The sequence below is a fragment of the Gamsiella multidivaricata genome (assembly GCF_025024155.1).
Source record: "Gamsiella multidivaricata strain RSA 2152 chromosome Unknown BC939scaffold_13, whole genome shotgun sequence".
NCBI lineage: Eukaryota > Fungi > Mortierellomycota > Mortierellomycetes > Mortierellales > Mortierellaceae > Gamsiella > Gamsiella multidivaricata.
The window spans coordinates 475,208-498,427 of NW_026251721.1; the positions used below are offsets into that span (position 1 = coordinate 475,208).

General features: G+C 48.1%; 5 protein-coding genes, 1 non-coding gene and 1 pseudogene across 7 annotated transcripts; 4 read left to right on the forward strand and 3 right to left on the reverse strand.

The window, feature by feature from the left end:
* Window positions 1-73: 73 nt before the first annotated feature.
* On the reverse strand, window positions 74-3,736 carry BC939DRAFT_500628 (P-loop containing nucleoside triphosphate hydrolase protein; the record flags this gene model as incomplete). The annotated part of the gene is made up of 7 exons (XM_051560063.1): window positions 74-648; window positions 777-1,078; window positions 1,189-2,239; window positions 2,345-2,719; window positions 2,862-3,127; window positions 3,232-3,430; window positions 3,529-3,736. 7 exons carry the CDS (start codon window positions 3,734-3,736, stop codon window positions 74-76), a joined length of 2,976 nt encoding a protein of 991 aa, XP_051415206.1.
* Window positions 3,737-4,009: 273 nt separating this feature from the next.
* On the forward strand, window positions 4,010-9,341 carry BC939DRAFT_526607 (uncharacterized protein; the record flags this gene model as incomplete). The annotated part of the gene is made up of 7 exons (XM_051561375.1): window positions 4,010-4,134; window positions 4,213-4,444; window positions 4,558-4,803; window positions 4,910-5,076; window positions 5,174-5,974; window positions 6,066-8,935; window positions 9,049-9,341. The coding sequence occupies exons 2-7, from the start codon at window positions 4,244-4,246 to the stop codon at window positions 9,339-9,341; spliced, it is 4,578 nt and encodes a 1,525-aa protein (XP_051415207.1). The 5' UTR covers window positions 4,010-4,134; window positions 4,213-4,243.
* Window positions 9,342-9,799: 458 nt separating this feature from the next.
* On the reverse strand, window positions 9,800-13,599 carry BC939DRAFT_52008 (uncharacterized protein). The gene is made up of 11 exons (XM_051561197.1): window positions 13,439-13,599; window positions 13,194-13,344; window positions 12,698-13,056; window positions 12,506-12,584; window positions 12,274-12,400; window positions 12,049-12,171; window positions 11,625-11,951; window positions 11,297-11,520; window positions 10,904-11,199; window positions 10,373-10,821; window positions 9,800-10,299 (listed from the first exon to the last, which is right to left on the reverse strand). Exons 2-11 carry the CDS (start codon window positions 13,297-13,299, stop codon window positions 10,233-10,235), a joined length of 2,157 nt encoding a protein of 718 aa, XP_051415208.1. The 5' UTR covers window positions 13,300-13,344; window positions 13,439-13,599; the 3' UTR covers window positions 9,800-10,232.
* Window positions 13,600-15,209: 1,610 nt separating this feature from the next.
* Window positions 15,210-15,281, reverse strand: BC939DRAFT_t51. Its single transcript has one exon. It is a non-coding gene; the product is annotated as a tRNA-Arg (tRNA).
* Window positions 15,282-15,401: 120 nt separating this feature from the next.
* Window positions 15,402-15,474, forward strand: BC939DRAFT_t50 (annotated as a pseudogene). The gene has a single exon. The product of its transcript is annotated as a tRNA-OTHER (tRNA).
* Window positions 15,475-16,090: 616 nt separating this feature from the next.
* Window positions 16,091-17,453, forward strand: BC939DRAFT_443116 (uncharacterized protein; the record flags this gene model as incomplete). Its single annotated transcript, XM_051554489.1, has 5 exons — window positions 16,091-16,093; window positions 16,259-16,372; window positions 16,850-17,022; window positions 17,170-17,308; window positions 17,397-17,453. 5 exons carry the CDS (start codon window positions 16,091-16,093, stop codon window positions 17,451-17,453), a joined length of 486 nt encoding a protein of 161 aa, XP_051415209.1.
* A 4,787-nt stretch (window positions 17,454-22,240) lies between these two features.
* Window positions 22,241-22,841, forward strand: BC939DRAFT_443124 (uncharacterized protein). The gene has a single exon (XM_051554490.1). The coding sequence runs from the start codon at window positions 22,303-22,305 to the stop codon at window positions 22,555-22,557; it is 255 nt and encodes an 84-aa protein (XP_051415210.1). The 5' UTR covers window positions 22,241-22,302; the 3' UTR covers window positions 22,558-22,841.
* Window positions 22,842-23,220: the final 379 nt, after the last annotated feature.

Sequence of the window (23,220 nt, forward strand, 5' to 3'; positions counted from 1 at the left end):
ATTAGGACTCGTCCTCAATCTCCCGTTCCTCGCTGCCACACATCTCTGCCATACTGCCCGGGCCGTCCATTTTCTAAAGATTGAATCCAAACCCCTCAGAGTCCAGCTGGGCGAGGTTCAACAACATGTCCTGATCAAAGAACTTGTTCACTGATACATCCTCGCTCAGACCCTTGCGTCTACGCGTCTTGATCATGAAATCTCTAGCCAGGTGCTGGATAGGGCTGGGCTCAAGCGGCCGGAGGACAATGCTCTTGTTCAATGGATCACCTGGCACGTTCTGCCAATGGTCAAACATTTGCTGGGCAAACGCCTGTCCCTGTGTATGTGTGCGAAGATCGGTCTCGAACCCAAACGACTCGATCACAGGGATGACAGCATAGACCGTGGAGAGAGGAGAACCAGCCTTGGGGATATCCTTCAAAACATGGCCACGACGGCGTGCCAAGACAGTATACACGGCAGCGACGCAGTCTGCAGGCGCCTGAACCTCGACCGAATACACAGGCTCCATCAACCGGGGGCTGGCCATCAGGAAGGATGAATAGCACACACGACGGGCTGTGGGAATAATCTGTCCACTTCCGCGATAGATCGGTTCTGTGGCCAGATCTGCTCCGATGATTCTAAATTTAACGCTTCGGATCGCTATACCAAACATTGGTCAAAAAGAGGAGATGCAAACAAGCGAAAAGAGATGGTGTTAGAGACGCGGTGTCATTTAACAGAAAAATAAAATAGATGGTCCATTTTGGGTTCGGGTTCAGAGTACATACGTTCATCGCACAGGGGACCCTCCCTTGTTCCCCACTGGAATCCCTGACGAATGGCGTCCTTGACCTGCTTCAGACGACCCTTGTCGACCTCGCTTGGTAATGTGTCATCGACAAGGATATTAGGTCCGTTCATGTCGGGTCCAAACGCCCAGATATTACGTGCGGCGAGAATATCCCAGTCATAGTTCTGCTGAAAGTAGTTTCCGAGCTGTCGTGCTGTCCATTCCGTTGACACTTTCAGTCCCTCGATATCGTCCACGATTTTCTTCTCCAAGGGCTCTGCAATCATCGTCAGCTTGTTTCTAAGATGCGAGACGAGGGTTGTTTGTTAATCTTCAACATAACAAAAAGAAAAGAATATATCGATAAAGATCAAAAACAAATAGTGCTACGTCCAGACCGTGCCACTTACTTCTTGTTGGGTGTTTCGGCAAAGCACTTGAGACTGCTGGTCTCCAGCACTGTTTCGCAGAACCTGACGACGGGATCCGCAACCTTGAGATCGATCTCAGAATACAGCTTTCGAAGATCGTGAAGCGCAGAATCCATGTACAGTTCTCCAGGCGCCAGAACAATATGTTCTCCACTCTCCTCGACCCTCGTTTGCAAAATCGGATACGACTTGTTGACATTTCTTAATCCCTCCAGCATTTTGGGCAGCTCTGAAGGGTTGACTGGCTCGATTGCAATTTTCATCACAGGCGACGTCATGAACCGCAGCGGCCTGAAAGTATACAGATCCTCCGAAAGATCCGCACTGGTGATGGTAGCCGTCTTGGTGATCGACTGGTCCACGCCTCCAAGCAAAACCCAGTTACCGGCAACCACTGTCTGAGCCTCAATCCTGTAACGCGACTCAAAGATGCTAACGCTCTCCACAGTCTGGACTGTCATATCCTCATCATCGTCCATCGTGTACCCTTCACCGAGAACGCGGACCCGCTGACCAGCCCTGACAGTGCCACTCATGATACGACCAAAAGCATCAAATTTCTCTCCGTCCGCAGAGTTGTAGAGCTTGGTGATGTGAATCATCAAAGGTCCATTGGGATCGCAGGCCTTCATGGCTGCAGCAATGTCGTCATCCATGGGTCCTGTATACACATGTTCAACTTTTTGCGTTGCACTCTCCGTGGGAGACCTGATGTGCTGAGAGACCATATCGACAAATCCAGTAGGCGGTCCAAAGAACTGATCCAAGACCAACTTCATCACAGGCTTAACATCCATACTGTACTGCTTGGGCTTCAAATAGATGCCCAGACTCGAGAGCGTTGACTTGAGTGCTGCAGCATCCTCTGCCACAACCTGACCATAAATCTTGAACAGTGGCTCGAGGATGAAATGAACAAATGAGCGCTTTGTGCGTACATCTTGTGCACGACGTCCAAACTTCCTCGACTCGCTATTGAAGTAGACATCGCCCCACAGGCGCTTAGCAAATCCCTCCACATCAATGCCGGCTATTCACACAAGATAGGGGAACCAAGAAACACGGTCTCAATTAGTGATACTGGTGGAGTCCATATCTCTGAATCCTTCTGATCCAGCAGCTATCCAGAACTTACAATAGGACTCGGCATAGAGCTTTGCGAATGACCTCAAAGTGAAGCACCATCCCATCTGCGACGACGCAAAACTGACGTTGCCGAGTTCAGGTGAAAGTCGAATCCCTTCTCCTCCAGGTGTCTGTGAAATAATGGTGTTGACTTCCTCGATCGTGTGCTTCAGCTTGAAATAGGCGTCCGTGGGAGGGAGTTTAAGCTCCAAAATCAATCGGTCGACCTTATTGACAACCATTGTGAGCGCAACTTTCTCCTGAATGCAGTGCCTGATAATGCGCTCCGTGTTACACATCACACCCTCGATAGCATCCACCACCAGAACAGCTCCATCTGAAATGCGAAGAGCTGCAGAGACTTCGTCAATGAAATCAACGTGACCTATAGGTGGAAGGAGAAAAATAATAATAATAACAGGTGAACCGTGTTAGCGATTGGCAGAAATGTTGGTATTATTCGAGTTCAGAAATAATGAGTACTCCAACGGAATTGCCACGCTAAGAAAAAAATACCAGCTCTTTACCTGGAGTATCAATAATGTTGAGCAGATATGAGACGTCCTTGGTGTCCTGCATAACAAGAGTCATAGGCATGCTTTTGATGCTGACGCCTCTTGCGCGCTCCAGAGGGTGAGTATCCGTGTATCGTTCCTGAATGTCGACGTTCATGTTCTTCTCGTGGGTCTCGTTCACAAGCATATCCATAATTGATGACTTTCCATGGTGGAGATGGCCGACAATAGCGACGTTGCGGACACGGGGAGGGAATGCCATAAGATCATACATATATCTACAATAAGCCATAGTAATGATAATTGTTAGAAAGAGATCCTTTAGCTCAAACGCCATGAGTACACCAATTTCGGAAACGTGGTCAATACAAGTGTTTCTTACTGCTTGCGGAATCGTGTCAGTGGCAAGTCCTTTTCCTCGAGCTGGAACTTCTTGGTTTTGATCGGTTGGACGATCGGTTCTGTCAATGGCTGAGTATCCTCCTCCTCGACCAATGCCTCGACACCCTCGCCATAAACCTCCTCGGCTGTCGGATAGTACTTCTTGTCTTCGTGCAAGACGACCTGGCTTTGTGGGATCTCTGTGATAGAATTGGGTTATCCAAGAGAAATGATCGCCTGGTTAGTCCAGCCCAGGTCGAGAACAACGTCCGAAAAATCCATATGTGATCCAACATACCTCCAATGCGCGATAAGGCTGTACTTGTCCTAGTGTCATCTTCCTGCATCTCTGTGTCGTCTCCCTCTTCGTCGTCCACGTCCATGTCCTGGTCATTGCGCTGCCGCTGTTGTTGCTGTTGAAACTCTTCCTCCTCATCGTCCTCTTCCTCGTCTGAGAGATCAGGGCCAATGTAATTGCCGAAATCGTCGTACAATGACTCATCCATGGCTGGCTATAGGGAACTTGCGACTCGTAACGTTGGTAGGTGGGAAGTAAAGGAGCACGCCGGCAAACAGACAACACGCGTGTGACAAATGAGATCTTGCGAAAGGTATGCAAAAAGAGATTGGCCTCACAGCGCGCTAGCTATGTGTTTTGGATGCACACGTCTAGTACAGATGACACGTGATAAGTGACAGGGGTGTAGTCTGTTGCATCGCACAATCTGCAGCTGTCGTCCTTGTTCACTCTGGAAAGGGTCAGGAACAAGGGCATAGGCCCAATTTTTTCTGCACTCTTCTGCCTCTTGCTTCCCTCTGTCTTCTTCACTACCCCTCTATCTTCGTCCTCTTTGCTCTTCCACCAGCACGGCTAATTGATTTATCTTCAGTAGATAGAATACAGGTAATTAACATTAGCATCCTGCCCTCATTTTCTTCTTAAGGAGACCGCTTTTTTAAAAGCAGACCTTGTTTCTTTTAGACATTGAAACGCACAGCGCACTCTTCGAACCATGACGCAATCTATCAGCGCAGACCCGCGTTCCGCTTCGGACGCGCCGAGAGAATATCAGCTTGAGGTCGCCAGAAGAGCCATGGAGCGCAACATTATCGCCGTTGCGGACACGGGTAGTGGCAAGACTCTGATATCTGTTCTGCTGCTCAAGCACATGGTCGCCAATGCACGCCAAGAAGCAGCCAAGACAGGTCGTCGGGTAAGATTGCATTATGATATAAGTTGTCATGTGCACTTTACGCCTTGCTTTTTTTTTTCTTTTTTCTTTTTTCCTTGGCTGAACATCTGAATACTTGATGTTTTTTTGCACAGCATAAACTGTCGTTCTTTGTGGTCAACAAGGTTCCCTTGGTATTCCAGCAAGAGGCCTATATTGCCAGCAACAGTGATATCAAAACCAAGGCCATCTGCGGATCCATGAACGTGGATAACTACGATCAAGCGACATGGGATGCCATATTCGAGGCGTCGGAAACGATAGTCTTGACAGGACAGATCCTTTTGAATATCTTCCAGCACGCCTTTCTCAAGATTGAGGATGTGGGTTTTGAATTGACTGTAATGATTTCTATAGGTTCGGTTGATGGAGGAAGGATCGTTGTTGGTGTTCATCTTTCTCTTTCTTTTCTTATTTAAACCATCCCTCGATGGCAATATTTTATAGTGCAATCTACTTATCTTCGATGAGTGTCATCACGCGAAAAAGAATCACTGCTACCGACAGATCATGGCAATTTTTTATCGCGAAGCGCATCCAGAGCATCGGCCAAAGATCTTTGCCATGACGGCATCCCCTCCCAAGGACAGGGGACCCAACGGGTTTTCAGCAACGTACGCATTCGGCGCCTAAACATTCCTAAAAAAAAAAAGCCAACTAACTGTGTTGCTCTCTGCCTTTTTCTCTCGGCAACTTAACAATGAACACTAGAGGACTGGAGGAGACCATGGATTCACATATCATCACACCTTCGTATGACGAGATCCTACAGTTCACGAAGCAGCCCAAGGAGAGTATCATCTGGTACGATGGCCTGCTAGGGGTCGCAGGCACCAGCAATCTATCTCGCGTTGAGATCGATGGCCTGCTAGAGGCCGCAGGCACCAATAATCTATCTCGCTTTGAGGCCAATGCTCTGCGTCAGCTTAGGGAACTCTGCGAAAGCGATAAAAAATTCAAAACGGCTCTCGGCGCCTTTGAATACGCAATCATTGTTCTTGGCCCGTGGTGCGCGGCCAGGATCTGGAAGTATGCGCTGCTGGGAGTTCGCGAAGAAGTCCGGAACGGTCAAAGTACGCAAATGGAAAATCGTCTCGAGCTGGTTGCTGCTGCAGAAGACATTGCCAGGAGGATTCAACTCACACCCTTGGATCCTGAGCTGAATCTTGTCACTGATAAACTGAGGAAGCTGGTCGAGATACTGAAAGCGCAACGACACATCCGAAAGGGGTTCTGTGCAATCTTGTTTGTGGAGCGTCGACCGGTGGCACATGTCGTGTATGAGTTTTTGCGAGAGTGCAAGAAATTTGGACCCGAATTTGGGCTTGACTTCATTCACGCCGCAGTGCTGACGGGCCATGCAGCCCAAGGCGATGTGAGCAGGCACCAGATGCAACTGAAGGGACAAAGGAGGGTGCTTGACGGGTTCAGGAAGGGTCACATTAATTTGCTGGTCTCTACGGATGTCGCAGAAGAGGGTCTGGACATTGATCGCTGCCGACTCGTCATCAGGTAAATTAAGAGAAGAGAACCAGAGGGTATGCAACCAACATTTATAATGAACAGTAGCTTAACACACGCTACTCATACTGATATTTTATAGGTTTGACATCAAGAACACGCTAATCAGCCATATCCAATCCCGCGGACGAGCTCGAGATCCCGTTTCCGAATACATTATCATGCAGCAGCGCGGGGAAGCCAGCCATCTCGAGAAAATCAAAGTCCAGGAGGAGGAGATGAGGCTCTGGTGCAGCGGCTTGACCATAGACCGCATCGTGAATCTGAAAGGCTCAGCTGGTCGCGGAGAGGGCAACAGCGGCAGCGAAGATAACAACGATAACGATGATGATGACGAGGGGCTCGAACAGATGCGCGAGCTAGCGAATGTCCAGACCAGCTATATTGTCAAGTCCACAGGTGCCCGAGTGACCTTTAATTCAGCTATTGCACTACTCCACCAGTACTGCGCTTCGCTACCATCGGATGCCTACATGCGGCCAAAGCCGTACTTTGAGATCCTGGCAGCGAAAACCGCAGGCGAGTGGGACTGCCTCTTGACCCTGCCGCCGAATGCGCCCATCATCGATTTCTATCAGGCGTCTTTCTCGAGGAAGATGCTGGCCAAGAAAGCGGTCGCTTTCCAGGCGTGCACGGAGCTGCATAGCATAGGAGCTCTTAATGATCGACTACTCCCGCACCGGAACAAGGTTATGATTGAGAGCGAACTGTATTCGAGCGAGGACGAGGAGGATCAGGAGAAAGAGGATGACGTTGATGACCAGGATACTAAATCAAAGTCGTTGAAGCGATACCCTTTCCGTCAGCCGGAGTTTTGGGACAACAAGATTGTTGCGCCTACTGCTGGGGCTTCAGAGGAAGGGGCAGTGGCTTCTGAAACCATCCGTTTGTACATGTCGTTATTCACTCTTCGTCCACAAACAGCCTCTGGTTCCGGCTCAGGATCGCAAGATGATCTAGACGATACGAGAAGCAACTTCCGCAGCCTTGGACTTCTTACGGCTACGGCACCTCCACATATCGACCCGATTGAATTATTCTTTGACGGAGTGTCGCGGTGGGTTGATATCGTTGTAGTTTCCAAGCCCCTGCTCCTCACATCGCAGCAGGTGAGCACCCTGCATCGGTACTGCAACGTCTTGTACCTCAACTTGTACCGTAAACCAATTGACATGGGCACACCAGAATCAGGAATGCGCCACATCATTGCGCCTCTCAAGTTCGAAGCAGACATCTTACTCAAAGATGAGCGTCCGCTGGATCAACTGATCGACTGGGACGAGATCGGAGCAGGCGCAAACCACCCCACTACAGTAGATATGCCCGATAGTACAGAGCTCGTGTGGGATATGTTGAAAGACAAAGTGCTGCTCGAAAAGGCTCAAGCAGGCAGGAATTATTTCCCCGTCGCGATCAGGAAGGATCTCACGCCAGCATCGCCTATTCCACAAGGTATCCAAGGGACTCGTGAGGAAGCTCAAGACGGTACTATATTTACGGACTTCTACAAAGTGAAGCGCGACATAGCCATCAAGAATTCGAATCAGCCACTGGTGGAGGCCGTACGCTGTCCAAGTCTGAAGGATCTACTGCAGCCCGACTATGAGAGCAAGACCCCCAAGCATTCGAAGGGATCTGCTGCCCGGTTTCTGATCCCAGAGCTGTGCTCTATGCTCCCTGTCGCTGCCAGTGTCCTGCGTTCTGCATCCTGGATGATCTCTGTGCTCACATGGTTAGATGGCCTGTTCAGGACTTTGGAGTTCCTTCAAGAATTTAAGTTGGATATTCAGAGGCCCTTAATGCTCGAGGCGCTCACAGCGTCCGAGCTAGGCTATGCCATGAACTACCAGCGTCTGGAGCTGCTCGGGGACACTTTCTTAAAGTTCCTGGTCACACTGGACCTCTACATTCGCTACCCGACCTTGGACGAGGGACAATTAACGCTGAGACGCACGGTCAAAGTTTCGAACAGACAACTGTATAAACTGGCCCGGCGGTTGAAACTAAATCGATTCATTATCAAGCGCCAACGGTTCAATGCCCATTTTTTTGCACCGCCTCCAGATACGCCAAAATCCGAGCAGGGCCAGATCATCTCTCACAAGACGATGGCGGATTTGGTCGAGTCCACATTGGGAGCCGCATATCTCACAGGAGGATTGGATCTTGGCCTCAAGGCTGCGGTGGCATTAATGGGACCTATGGAGGGCATCAACCATTGGGAAGACTTTGCCCGCTCATATCAAGCCATGAGTCAGGGCAGGACTGCAGCATCTGCTACCTTTATACCCGATACGATGTTCGGAGATCTGAGCCATGTTGAGGAGTCTATCGGCTATCATTTCTCGGACCAGCGACTTTTGGCGGAAGCACTCACGCACGCCACCAGTCATCGACCTCAGACACAATGCTACCAGCGGCTTGAGTACTTGGGCGATGCCGTGTTGGACATGCTGGTAGCCCAGTACTGGGTCTTGCGGTACCCTATCAGCGGGCCTGGTCAACTCCATGCCATCAAGTCTGCCAGCATCAACAACCAGATCCTGGGAGTGATCTGCATTGAACTTGGTTTACACCAACATATTGTGCACATGAGCCCAGCCCTGGCCTCTGATATCACTCGTGCTGTCGAGGCGCTTGGAGACGCGATTGAAGACGCCAAAGACACGCCCGCCGGCGAGCCTGAAGGAGAGTTTTGGAAAGATTTCGGATACACCAAGGTGCTGGGGGATGTCCTAGAGAGTGTCATGGGTGCAATCTATGTGGACAGTGGGTTCCAGTTCTCTGTGATCACCGATGTCTTTGAGCGGCTTATACGACCTATTCTGCAAAAACACCTTTCCATCGAGACACTGGAGGGCCATCCTGTGAGTGTCTTGCTCATGCGTGTTCAACACGACGGGTGTAGCGAGCTGAGATTTAAAAACATTACAGCCTCCGATTCCACTTCAGGTTCGTTTTCTTGAACAGTATCTGTTCTTCATGCAGCATCTTGTAATGGTGAGTAGAGTTATAACCCCCCCCCTCCCTTTAACGCCAATACTGTTTAAATGGCAATTCGTTAGGTTTAAATTCGCCAACAGAAACCCCGTATGAAGAGTCCGAGGAAGATTCAGAGGAGTCCGAGGAGGAATCGGATTCGTTCTGGTCGACCGGTCGTCGGACGCACATTGCCATAAATCCTCCACAGGAACACGCTGTCATGATCCATGAGCAGGTGATCACAACGGCTATCAACACCCAATCTAAGGCCGCGCGACGAGAGGCTGCAAAGAAGGTTCTTGAGCTAATGGACAATGATCCGGACTTCGTGGCACGACACTGCGATTGTGGAACAAGAAAACAGGCCAGGGTTTGAGGCAGTTTTTTGAATGTCAATCCCATACTAAAACCTTAAGCAGAATAAGCATTATGGTTCGTGCGCTCAGCAGATCACCAATCTTCAATTACTACTTTTTTTTATTATTTTTTTGGTGTTGATACAACAGAGTGAGAGAAGGTAAGAGAGGAGGGGAAAGGAGAATAAGAAGAAAGAAGGGGGCGAAAGAAATAAATACATGGACCGTGGAAGTTCGCTGTACAAAATTATTAAATGGAGGCAATGAATACAAAAAAAAAGGATTACATTCGTCAATTTCAAGGCCGAGGACTGCACCTTGGAAAAGACATGCCGGTTAGGCTTTCAAGTCCTCAGGACGGCAGCGCACATAAAAGAACAGGTATCCGGTCCGCCCACGGTGCTTACTCAAATCTAAGATGGATCCAATCCTGGTCTTATTCCCTCCATCGTAGCATCGCCAGATGCCATCCATGCCGCGACAATCGCACACATAATGGCCGTCGGATGTCGAGGACACAAGACTAGTGTGGCTGATAGCTGCCTGCAGCTGAAAAAGTCCCAAGCCCAGCTCCTTAGTGTCCACCTGCGTTTTCCTGGGCGCCTTGTCCTTCCCTTTGCCCTTGCCCTTGATGTCTCTCCGTGACCTCGTCTCTGTCATCGAATTATCTGTGAATGAAGAAAATTCCTGGCTTGACTGGCTGCTTGCTTGTTGGCTAGAACTAGCATATGGGAGGGAATCTTTGTGCTGACGCTGCGAAGGTTGAGTGCGCGATTGGAGTTGAGATGACACTGTACTCTCTCTACCAGACCGCAGTTTCCTAATGACGTCAAAAGTATTGGCGCGTTTGAGCAGGGGTGGTCCTTTGAAGCTATCCAAGGTCATTGTCAGTGACTGAGAACACGATCGAGTCAGCGCCCCAGGCCGCTTCTCCTTCTTCCCCTTCTTCCCCGGACGCTTTTCCGGCGATATATTCTCCTTATTCTCCTCCAGATCGAGTAAACTTCTCTTAATCGCCTCTTCCAACTCTCTATTTTCCTTCTCCTGCAGCTCCTTATCGTCGGGAGTGTAGTTTTGATCGGGCATCAAGGAAGCTCGGATGGCAGCTTTGATCTGTTTATCCTCATCCTCGTCGTCCACAGCCTCCTTCTTGTCCGGGTGCTCATCCTCTCCGTCAGGTTGGTAGCGATCTTGAGAGGAGTTGTTGGAACTGTCCTTTGTGAATGAACGACTTTTCTTCAAAACGCTTTTCCCCTCATCCTCCACAGTAAGATCATGGCTCCTGTCGGTGAATTGACCCTTGAGTGATGTGTTGTTCGTTCCAAAGATCTGTGCATCCAAGTCGCCCTCTTTCAACACGTCCTCGCTCCGAAAAATATCGCGGTCTCCGTTCAGGGTGGACTCTTGCGATAAAGACTTCGATTCTCTAACCGACTCTTCCAAGGCCCATCGATATTGCTCATCCTCACTTGGCGCTTCGTAAAATGAGTAGGACTGGTTCTATTGGCACACACAGATTAATAATGGATTAGAAGTGCTAAAATCAATGGATAAGATACGAGTAACTAAACCATGTACTTACAGCTGAAACGTCATGCAAGTCCTCGTCGTCGCTATTCAGCCAAAAGGGATTTCCGGCCGTGCCTTCACCTTGTGGATTATGTAGGCTCGCATCGAGGTAATCAATAGGCGGCGAAAAAGAGCCGAAAGGGTTGTCGTGCCTCATGGGGCTGATTGATGAGAAACGCGAACTTTCAGAGCTGGGGAAGTTGTCGCTAGGTATATGAGGGCGGCGGAACGTTCGATCGTCGTCCGAATACTGAGTCTGCACGGAGTCTGAAATATCTGTCGAAAATGCTGCTAAAGAGCAGAATTGAGCTGTGTGAATCAGAGGTCATATGGTTTAGTCAATCTTCAGCCTGCTGATGTCAAATTGCAGTGACAAAGTCAAGAGCGCGAGGGATGTTTGCCTTACAGAATTCCAGCGTTTCGTCAATTGTAACAATATTTCGGTTCTTATTACAGCCATGAGGGAGCCGTGGCGTAAAGCGTTTCAGGTGCACAACAAGGATCTCAGGCAACTTCGAAATAGAGCGCCGGACCATCGCGTTGTCGGATTGGCACGCCTCGCACTCGAACGAGATTTGCTGAGCATCAAACATCTGCGGGAATAGACCACCGATGCTCATAGTTGTCTGGCTGTTGGTATTGAGGGTAAAATACCATAGACAATTTTGTATGTTAATGACAATCGTATGGTCAATGTGAGTGAGCAGTATACCAGTACAAGTTCCGCTCCATACTTTGACCTGTTGTTATCACAGAGCGGGACCTCAAGCCGAAAGTCTTGATAGTGTTCTGTATGGACGCTCTCATTTCCGCAGATCATGCATACTAAAGTGTGCTCAATATCACACTCAAACAGCCGTGACAAAGGACAAGCTGTATCCACATTTCTCTCTCGGAATTCCTGCCGCACTTGATTAAGAGCGTCCCTCAGGAACTCGCGGGCATCATCCTCGTCACCTAGACTCCCTTTAGTGGTCTTGACCACGTTGTTGGACACTGTCTCTTCTCGAATATCCAATACTTGACTTTTGGAATAAGGAGCGAACGCATCGACTAAAGACCTACAATAGCCCGAGATTGATTTAAAAATAATCAGTGCTTAGAACCTTACTTACTTTGGGCCTGGCTGCGCTCTGTCCTATGGCCAGCATATCCTACCTGAACAATCCGAGCTGCACTCCGGAGAGCCGGAGCCAGTACGGGTCTTGAAGGTCTTTTGCCACTGGATCCAGGGAAAACATTGCTTGAAGGACAGCAGCGATGCATCCACTAGTACTTGATCTACCATATGAGCACCCAAATGAAGCATCTAGTGTTACTGATTGTAGCAGGCACCTTCGAGGAAGAGATACCAACCATGCAAGTTAGAGGGAGAGTCATTACCTATCAAGAGATGACAGTCGCTTGGAATTTCGAAGTCCCACCTCACGTCCATATCTCCTGGTTTTATCATTCATCGACCGTAGGACTCGAGGGGTTGGGACGATAGAATGAAACTGGGGCTTCGGCACTAAAACATATCAAGAAGTAAAGAAGTATTGTAAGCGTATTGAGTCGATAACCAAAATTCTATATTCCACTTTCATGACACCAGACAGCGGTTTGGACAATTTACCTGGAGAAGTAATACATCCGAATCGCTCGAGCTGGTCGAGTGTTTGACGCAACGATTCGGCCCTTCTCGGTGTTGTGACCTGTAGGGATGGAGGCAACAGCCAAGACGAACTGCAGCGGTTAAAACAAGATATTCCTGAAGTAGAAAACCTCGACTCATTGACCTCGTATGGTTATAGAATTACTGCAGTACCTCGTCTCCACGACATGTTGGTGAGCTAGGAGGTCTCCAGCGATCTGGGGTAACTTCTGGTCCTCCTGGTGGGCTGGACAGGATCTTGTCGTACGACTCCTTCGACTGTCGGTAAGACGTGCTAGACTCCTCGGAATGTTGTACGCGAGTTTTCTTATGAATTTGCTCGCTGACAGCTGTCGAGCGTGTGATCATAACACGTTTTCTTGATGGCGTGGACGGCACAATGGACGACGCTTGAAAGGGATTGAACTCCAGATTCGAGGGAGTATCGTTAGGAGTTAGATAGGCTGCCGTAGGATCCGGTCTGGCAATCCCGATCTTGGGCTGATGTCTGGGAAACTGGTCAGTGTCACTGGCTATAAATCAAAATAGAAAAAATTGGGACAGTTATCGAGTAAGTAGTGGTGCAACTGAAGGTGCAGCTGACGCGACTCCTGGATGATATATGTTACTTTTCGCAGAGCAAGTGCGATGAATGCATGGGTACACCTACGTCTAGTCTTGATGAGCATGAGCATATCATAGAGAGTCTGGCATCGTTCGGCCGAGTCGAGCGTGATATCCAGACGCTGGTGGGTCAACAATTGAACCATGATCATACACCTCTTCTTGCTCACGTACAGCTGCCGGATTCCATGTGTCAGCTATGCAAAGAGAGTGCCACGGACATGTTAGCACCATTGTAAAGCCGGGTATGCGAGGAGTCGCAAAGCAAAACGCGCACATTATGCATCTCACCCTAAACTCGATAAAGTCGAGCTCCTGTCTTTGGTCCAGATACAGATTTACCGAGGCAGTGTCTGCGGTTCGTCAAAGGGGTAAGACGTATGGCAGGCAGTAAGCAAAAGGTATAGCATGAGAGAGAATGGCCATTATTCTACCCCGTTTGCGTGAGGCATGTCTAGAAAGGGATTATTCAAAGCAACTGGCGAATGGATTGAAAAAGAGGAGGGGAAGGGCGAAAGGGATGGATGGAGATAGAAAGAGGACGTACCATCACAAGCCAGCAAACAGCAAACCCTTTCGAGCCTGCGCGATAAGGAGGCTCGCTCGAGATTGACGATATGGACAGAGGCATTAAAGGTGTCAGGTTGAAGGTGGTCGTCCGAGGATGAGGACGATCGCAAATCCATATGATCGCTTGTCATGTTGGTCACAGTCGAGGGATCGCGATTCAGGTCAGCAGCATCACGCCTCGGGCGCAGGTGAAGGACAGACACTGAACACCAGCAAAGTGAACACCGGGTGGGGAGATGAGCTGCGAGGAAAACTGGTCTACGTTTTGGTGCTCAATCACTTCCAGTCCGCGCCACGATTCCCAAAGGGCCACTCTGAATGAGGAGAACGATGACGAGTCCAAGAGTGGCAAAGAGACGGCCCACGGCTGATGAATGGGCGAAGTGAGTAAGGATAAGTGCTTCGTGGAGGGTGCAGATGCAGCGCCTTTGCTGAACCTCCGCAGAGAAGGAGGCGAAGATCGACTCGGTGCACGCTTGAGTGATGGATGAACGATGACGATGACCCAGCGACGGAGGATGAGCAGGTTGGAGCCAGACCCTGAGAGCCGTAGAAAAAGGAAGAGAAGGAAATAACCGCAGGAGTGACAACAATCACAAAGAAAGCGGCGGTCGAAGAGATAGCTAAATCCTGTCAACCAAGTCACCTTCTCCGGGAAATAAACCCACCGATCGAGACCAGATGTGAGCACAAACCTCTCCTCCACATCAGGTTCAGCAGTGGTGCTTCTTTCTACGTGTAATAGAAAAGGATGGTGGCACCAAAAATGGGAACACGCATCCGGTTTGGAACGGACTGCTTGTCCCCCTGCAATGTTAACGCAAAAATAGGCTCCTCTCCTCCCCTGGCTGGGCAATGGATCTCGCGCAGCCCTCAGTTTACAGAGCGGACTAATTACCCAAGGCCTTTAATCGTATGCACGCGGCTGCTCGTGCAGAGAACCAATGACATAATCGCGACCCTGACGATCAACGAAACCGAAATAGTCTGTTCAAAGCAACCATGCAAATAGCCTCTTAAGATACTTCTACTCAAGAAAAAGGGCAAAAGAGAAAAAAACTCGCATAGGGCACTGGCTAATATTTTTGATAAAGCAGTCTACAGCTTAGGGCTAAGGGTATCATACATATCTGTACATAATACGCTAATCTGTCAGTCCTTCCTCGCGTTGTATCCTCCCGCGTATGAGCGCAAGATGATCGCAGTCACTATATTTTGGAAACGTTAATGAAATTGGTGGCAAAGCTATTTCCATATTTGGATACGCGTCTGAAGACGCGTTTTTTTCTTGACAGCCCATCCGGAAATCCATTTGTTACATTCACCATGCATGTCAATTTCCGCAGGGAATCCATACAGCTCGTTATAGTATCGGGCTTGTGGCCTTTCTAGTCACGAAGTATTCTCTATGGATTTCCTGCAAGGTCGTCAGATATGACAGATTATTCTTACTGCATCATGGAGACAAAAAAAACTAAACCCTAGGATAAAATGATCTACGCAGGGGTCGAACCTGCAATCTCCTGATTCGTAGTCAGACGCCTTTCCATTGGGCCAGTAGACCAACTTTGGTTGGTTAATGAATATCGATCCTCTATACTTTAATTTTATTGCACAGCCACCGCTCTTTAACTGCACATATTTTTTCTTAATTTGCAATTTTTCTAGGCCCGATGGCCCGATGGCTCAGTTAGCATACTGGTCAGGGCACCTCCCTTGTAACGCGAAGGGACCAGGTTCGAGCCCTGGTTAAAGCACAGTAATATGTGCTACGCATAGAAATTTATTTGGAGCATGAGTCGGGCGTACTACCCCACTTCAGTTATGTGGGTTTCCTTTCCCCGGCGACCCCCACATTGAGTGGCACTACCCCATGTAATCGTTGTGGGTTTCCTTTCCCCTTCCTTAACGCTTGACAAAATGCTCAGAATAAATTTCGCCCTTGCGCTAGCCTCCGGACTTCGAGAGGCGCTGGTTCAGAACTTCCCAGCTATACACCAGGGTGTACAAGTTATTCCACTGCACTGGCAGCATGCGTCTTAGCTACCCCTGCCGGGGTTACAGGTATAAGTTCAAAAGTGAGTAGGCCCACTTTATAATAGGCTAATCTGAGCTCACATCCAGTGACCTCAGGTGGAGGAAAGACGGGACGAGGAGGTGGAGGAAATGTTACAATAGTAGAGGATTCGGCTCGCAAGCCAGTAGAACGGATTCCGTGCTCTCAAGAAACCAAGACCATCTCCCAGATGTACAGGTTACAATTGGAGAGATGGTCTTGGCAGATTTGCAGGTGAGGAGCCTGCCAGCTAGCCGAGCGGATCGCAGGAGAAAGACCTCGGGACGCTTAGGGAGGTTACAGTGAAGTTGTTGGAGATGGTGCGACTGCCACACTAGAAGATTTAGGGCCAGATAGACACAAGTCTCAGAGACTATTCACTAGGAAACCAGCACTGATTGTTCTCTCTCGGAGGCCATGTTGAATAAAAAAAAAAAAAAAAAAAAAATTAATTTGCAATTTTTCTATATATGCACTTTTCCCAGGCGGGCGAGCCTGTGTGGTACAGTAGTATCACGCGAAGCTTCCAGAGAACAGTGCTGTGGATCCTAGTTTCGGATCCAGCTTGGTGCGGTTGTTTTTCGGCACAGGGGGCTGTTGTGACGCGGTCAAGATAAAAGGGACGTCAGGATCTGGATCTGGATCAAGGTAAGTCAGGAATCACGAATCAAGATCAAGAGTAAGTTGACAAGACTTACGAGTCGTGGGGACTGGAGTGTTCAGGAGGCAGAGAGAGCAGGTAAGTGTGTTGAAGGATTGTTTATTGGTGTGGTTGGGACTAGGGAACTAATCTTGGAGGGGAACACACTCCAGCTTATATAGAAAAATAAAGATAAAAAGGATGTGTCTAGACTCTTATCAAGTGATGAATACTTAAGCTGACGCTCAAGTATCTGGTTGTTAATAAAGGGATCTAGATGTGTAGAGACAGGCCTCGGCCATAGCAGTGCGCGTAGAAGACGCGTTGTTTAGGGATATGGAATCGTAGAAAACATAAAGGTTAATTCTAACGAATGAGAAAGGTCGCAAACAGAGAGAGCAAATGTGGGCAAGGTTCGCCTTGTCCACAAAAGCAGTCACTTTTGTTAACAGCTGTGTATAAATTACCTTTCGGATCGCGGGCAGCAGGGGATTGGCTCCCTCCTGAGAGAATGTTCTATTCTGCTCAGGTTCGCACGCCACCGTGGGCTACGAGGAGATTTTTCAGAACTGTCACTCGGATTTGCCAGAGCCGTTCTCCAGGACTAAGGTTACGGGGGGGACTATTGAGAGAGGAGACTAAATAATTTACTTCAGAAATCACTCGAGGGCCGCAGTAACATCGTAAGGAAGCCGTACATATATGCCGGATCGAAACATAAGTTGAATATTTGCCGAATCAAGTCACACAGGAGAGAGCCAGTCCAAAGGATCAAGATATCAAGTTAGCAGGAACAGGACGACCGAGGCAGGCTTGCGGGAAAATACGCGGGATTTATATGGCGCCTCCTACCATTGTTCGGGACAAACAGGAACATCCTGACCAGCGAGAAATAGTAACCCCCATAAAATAACCAATAAACCCTGGCAAAGATTGTCCATTGGAAAAAAAAAAAAAAAAAAAAAAAAAAAAAAACACTTCAGTTATGTGGGTTTCCTTTCCCCGGCGACCCCCACATTGAGTGGCACTACCCCATGTAATCGTTGTGGGTTTCCTTTCCCCTTCCTTAACGCTTGACAAAAATGCTCAGAATAAATTTCGCCCTTGCGCTAGCCTCCGGACTTCGAGAGGCGCTGGTTCAGAACTTCCCAGCTATACACCAGGGTGTACAAGTTATTCCACTGCATTGGCAGCATGCGTCTTAGCTACCCCTGCCGGGGTTACAGGTATAAGTTCAAAAGTGAGTAGGCCCACTTTATAATAGGCTAATCTGAGCTCACATCCAGTGACCTCAGGTGGAGGAAAGACGGGACGAGGAGGTGGAGGAAATGTTACAATAGTAGAGGATTCGGCTCGCAAGCCAGTAGAACGGATTCCGTGCTCTCAAGAAACCAAGACCATCTCCCAGATGTACAGGTTACAATTGGAGAGATGGTCTTGGCAGATTTGCAGGTGAGGAGCCTGCCAGCTAGCCGAGCGGATCGCAGGAGAAAGACCTCGGGACGCTTAGGGAGGTTACAGTGAAGTTGTTGGAGATGGTGCGACTGCCACACTAGAAGATTTAGGGCCAGATAGACACAAGTCTCAGAGACTATTCACTAGGAAACCAGCACTGATTGTTCTCTCTCGGAGGCCATGTTGAATAAAAAAAAAAAAAAAAAAAAAATTAATTTGCAATTTTTCTATATATGCACTTTTCCCAGGCGGGCGAGCCTGTGTGGTACAGTAGTATCACGCGAAGCTTCCAGAGAACAGTGCTGTGGATCCTAGTTTCGGATCCAGCTTGGTGCGGTTGTTTTTCGGCACGGGGGGCCGTGTATAAATTACCTTTCGGATCGCGGGCAGCAGGGGATTGGCTCCCTCCTGAGAGAATGTTCTATTCTGCTCAGGTTCGTACGCCACCGTGGGCTACGAGGAGATTTTTCAGAACTATCACTCGGATTTGCCAGAGCCGTTCTCCAGCACTAAGGTTACGGGGGGGACTATTGAGAGAGGAGACTAAATAATTTACTTCAGAAATCACTCGAGGGCCGCAGTAACATCGTAAGGAAGCCGTACATATATGCCGGATCGAAACATAAGTTGAATATTTGCCGAATCAAGTCACACAGGAGAGAGCCAGTCCAAAGGATCAAGATATCAAGTTAGCAGGAACAGGACGACCGAGGCAGGCTTGCGGGAAAATACGCGGGATTTATATGGCGCCTCCTACCATTGTTCGGGACAAACAGGAACATCCTGACCAGCGAGAAATAGTAACCCCCATAAAATAACCAATAAACCCTGGCAAAGATTGTCCATTGGAAAAAAAAAAAAAAAAAAAAAAAAAAAGCACTTTTCCCCTATTTGCATAGTTTCTCCCATCTATCCCCTCTTTTTGTCCGAGCTGTCCCCAACATGAGTGGTACCCTGGTTCCTCTCCATCGTTCTTAATCGCTACCTTTTCCATCTTCTCCATCGTTGCTCATCTCCATGCTCTCCATTTCGACAGTGATTAATAAGCGTGGCGCCGCACCGGACCCCGCTGAGTATATAAACGCGTTCAAAACCATGTATAATAATTCAATTACGAGAGTCTATAAAAAAGACATAGTGCATTTTGAATTGACCAGTTTGCTTATTTCTCTCTGCCCCGTTTCCACTTACCCCGCTCATTATCCCCCCTGCTCCGCTACCTTACCTTTCGCTTATCTACCTTATCCTTGCACACTCCTCTATCTCCCCCTGTTCCCATTACCCGTAACATTTTAAGATAGGTTTTCAATATTATATATTTCTAGGAATCGACTTTGAGCCAAAACTGCAACAGGTACAATGGTTTATTCGAAAATGATGACATAGTCGTAAGAATGCTTCGCCCATTTTCTAGAGCTCCCCAGCGCTGCTCTGCTTAACCATATCCTTCGTATATAATAACTCATCGAATGAAGGATTAAATAGCAATCATCATCGAATAGACCATTGATTCAACCCTAGAACTCTTTGACCACTCCGGCCCACCGACCGTTTGCAAAAGCGGTCCCCGGAGACTTCCCTTTGAGCCTTTAAACTGCATATTTCTTTAATCCCGGACCCCCAGCAAATATTTTGAAGAATGCATGTTTTTAAAAGCTTGTGGGCAACCAGCTTTGAGCAAAATGCGGCTTTTGTCATGGATTCGATGATGGAAGGACCGAGAAAAGGATAAGGACACGGAACTTAGCATCCACATGAAATGCTACCTACGTTATCATACAAGAAGGGCTGGTTTCTGCACCTGTACCAAACCAGACGAATGCGTCCAGGATGCGTGAACAGGAACTTAGGGGCTCTAAGCACCTTCGATACTGTCCAGCAACGATGGAAATGCAGAAGGATTTATGGTTAGGAGTGATTGAGGAAGCGAATACAGTTTAAGAACGAGCACAGAGGAGTGCGAGAAAGACTTGGGAGAAAGAAATAAAGAAAGAGAAACAAAAGGGAATCGACATCAGCAAACACAAATCACCGACGTTCAAAGACGCCAGGTTATACACAACTTGGGACGCGTTTGAGGTCACAGTCAGAGGAGTGAGAAACATACGACGGGGAGAGGTAGCGGTAGACGCTGAGGAGGGAGGAATCGAGGGCGTTGAGCGGTCAATGCAGGATCTGTACCACGGTCTAACGCCCAAATGCATGGCCCAGTCTTGGAAACACATCTATAGCGCTACAGAACAAATTACAACATACATGGTCAGCCGCTTTGTGGAGGCTACTGAGAGATCGGGAGAACAGATATCTGGAACAGAAGGTGTAAAGTCAGCGTCGACTGGGAACGAGAACATGAGATCACTGCTACGAGCAAACGCGTCCGGGACGCAGCTGTGATAGGGGGCACAGTCGTAGCAGTTATGATTTTATGGGTTCCGCCCTGAGGCAACGACAAGCACTCAATGTAAATGAGATCAACGATGCCGCGGATGAACGAATGCAGGGGCATTCTGGGACAGCTGAGACTCGATGTGATGAAGCGACTGGGTGGATATCAATTTCTTAAAATGTCAGAGGATCGTGGCTAAAGGATGGCTTTCGCGCACAACAGGCCATGTAAGGAGAAGGGCCATCGGTTCATCATTCATGCGGTCATTAATTATGAAATATGGATCCGTTGCGACATAGTCGGAGCGAGCAGCTTACTGTTTGTTTTCTGTCCCACCTGCAAGTTTCCTTCAGTCCACAGTTAATAAAACCCATGTTCTCGTTAGAATTAAAAAAAAAAAAAAAAAAAAGATACGGATCTTAATACCAGCAAGAAATAGGAACTGCATACTCAGCGGATGAAGAGCTCTTATTTTATTATTTCACGAATAAAAGAAAAGGCTTTGATATTTAGAAATCGTTAGGATCTTCAGCAAGTAATATCAAGGTAAGGAGGCTATAGCTGGTGCTGACAAAATAAATGGGGTTGAAGCGCGATTGCCCACGCGACAAGGACCGTAATGCAAGGCGTAAGTCTCCTGCTTTACAGGAATACGTTTCGTACAGTCGTAGCAATGATAGGAAAACGATTGTGTAGGTGTTGACTGGGGATAAATGCAGTAGATAGAGCGTACGTGGGGCCCTCAAAGAAAAAAAATAAAAAAAAATAAAAGTGTAAGGGCCATACGCGAGGGACCGTATCATCTGACTTCAACGGCCCGGACAGCGTCTTTTTTTTTTTAATTCAAAGAAATGCGCTAGTAAAAAAAAAAGAAAAGAGGTTGTCACTAAAAAAAAGAGATGAGAGCGCCCTGACAAGCAAGCCGAAATCTTGTACTATTCTCGTCGTTAAACTATATCTCCGATTCCTACCCTGTTCTTCTTATGCAATCTGTAATAGAGCTAGCGCCGGATTTTAACTACCATCAACGAAAAAAGACAACCAGCTGTCATGCTGAGAGTCGCTTAATCGAAATGGATGTACGTGCCTATGGGAGGGAGGAAAACAGTTTGTTTTCACGTCCTCGTCACCCGATCTTGAATTAGCCGACCTCGAAAAAAGAGTTTGAGTTCATCATCAAAATGTAAGCTAAGATATAGTCTATTTTCATTGTCAACCTTATTAACTTTCCCCTGCAAATGTTGTAGTCGATGGCTGCATCCTCCATTAACACACAATATTGCCCTTCGAAAGCAGACATCAAACCGTTGATGACACTATAAATGAGAGGGCAGATCAGGCGCTCATCCAAGGCGTCCTTTCCAGTCTCCTGGATCGAAACCTGCGTGAATGTATTTTTGACGACTGTGCTCTCTGCATGCAAACGTCTTGCAAAGCGTGGTGCACACAGGTACCCTTGTGGAGTCAACGGAGACGAAGTGCGGGCATCCGGTAGAGGGTGTAAAGAAAAAGAGCAGTATGGGTGGTCCCTGAGTAGGCTACCTATATTAGGGCAGGTGAAAGAGTGCCTGCATGACTAGACTGGATTTGCGTTCTGCTGGGGTGTTAATGTAGTCGCTGGCGACGGAGACGCTAAATTGCGAAAAAGGGTTCAACGGAGAGAGCAAAACGCTTGAGCGTTTATGTATCGATGCAAAGGGGCCACAATAAAAAAGTAGAAATAGGACAACAAATCTCGCGGGCAGCAGCTCTTTTTGTTTTTGTCCATTCGGCCTCATGTGCAAGCTCTCCTTTACTCCCTGTCATCCTCGGGATCCGTTCCCCTTCTCCTTTTCGTCACTATAGATTCTGTTTGGCTACAGCTTATTATTTTTTTTCTTGCAGGCACCACCACTAGAAGCAGTATTCATGCCAGGAAAGTGCTCTCTTGGATTTAAATGGTCCCAACGTTTTCAGATTAGCAACAATACCTCCGTTGTTAAACTAGATCTCCTTGCCTTCCTCGCCCCATCCCCCTTTTTTCGTCCGCGGGACGGAAAGAACAATGCATGGAATGGGCGCGTTCGCTTTGCCTACTCGTCTTCTTTCTCATCTTCCTTTCTTTTTCTCGCTTTTCCTCTTCTGCAACGACTCTCCGTCTAGCCTTCTCCACACCCTCCCTCCACACCCTTCCTCCATACCCTCCCTCCACACCCTCCCTTCGTCTCGAGCCTCGTCTGCTCTCTTTATCTCTCACTCTTTCGCACTCTTTCTCACGCACACTTTCTTTCTCCACGTCCTATAACCTCACTTCTCCGATTTAATTCTCTTCTCATATCTCACTAGTCCGTCTACAGTAGGTGTCACCTCCATATCTCCATTCGACTCTCTGTGTCCCATTGTCGCGTGTCCTCTTCCTAGATCCTCTCCCAATTTCCTTCTCATCAACATCACCGACGCTTCAAATATACCTTCATCTTAACATTTCGTATCACCACACCATCTCCAACTACCGTCAATGATTGCATCCCAGCACTCTGACCCACTCTAGCTCCACGTATACGCCATATGAATATCATTTCAGCCCCCCATCTCCTCTTTGCGCGACAAACACATATACAAGAATACCAACAGCTAGCCCACACATGACAATGGGGCTGCAGTGGAGAAGATCTGCTATGTTTTTGCACCAGTAACATCCATCAGCGCAGACGGTATCAATGCCTTCACATTCCATTCCGTGTTCAGTTCTCACCGCTTATATGTTTATTCAAGTCGCGTGTGTGGGACGACGATGTCGCACCTGCCAACGACCCTAATGCTGCCTTCCGACACTAGCGCACCTTCCTGTTTGTCATTTTGAACGCACTGAATCCAGCCAGTTGGGTTAAAGTGAATAGATCCTCACTCCTCCGCTAATCGCTCCTTTTTCTTTTCTTTTCGGGTAGTACATTCAGTTCTATTTTTTTTCGGTTGTCACCAGTGGA

Coding starts and splice junctions, on each gene's coding strand:
- BC939DRAFT_52008 (XM_051561197.1), bottom strand. CDS start 13,299: ATGATCATGGTTCAATTGTTGACCCACCAGCGTCTGGATATCACGCTC. Junction 12,401..12,505: donor CGGATGTATTACTTCTCCAG/GTAAATTGTCCA, acceptor GATATGTTTTAG/TGCCGAAGCCCCAGTTTCAT. Junction 10,300..10,372: donor TACACTCCCGACGATAAGGA/GCTGCAGGAGAA, acceptor GAGGAGAATAAG/GAGAATATATCGCCGGAAAA.
- BC939DRAFT_443124 (XM_051554490.1), top strand. CDS start 22,303: ATGGAATGGGCGCGTTCGCTTTGCCTACTCGTCTTCTTTCTCATCTTC.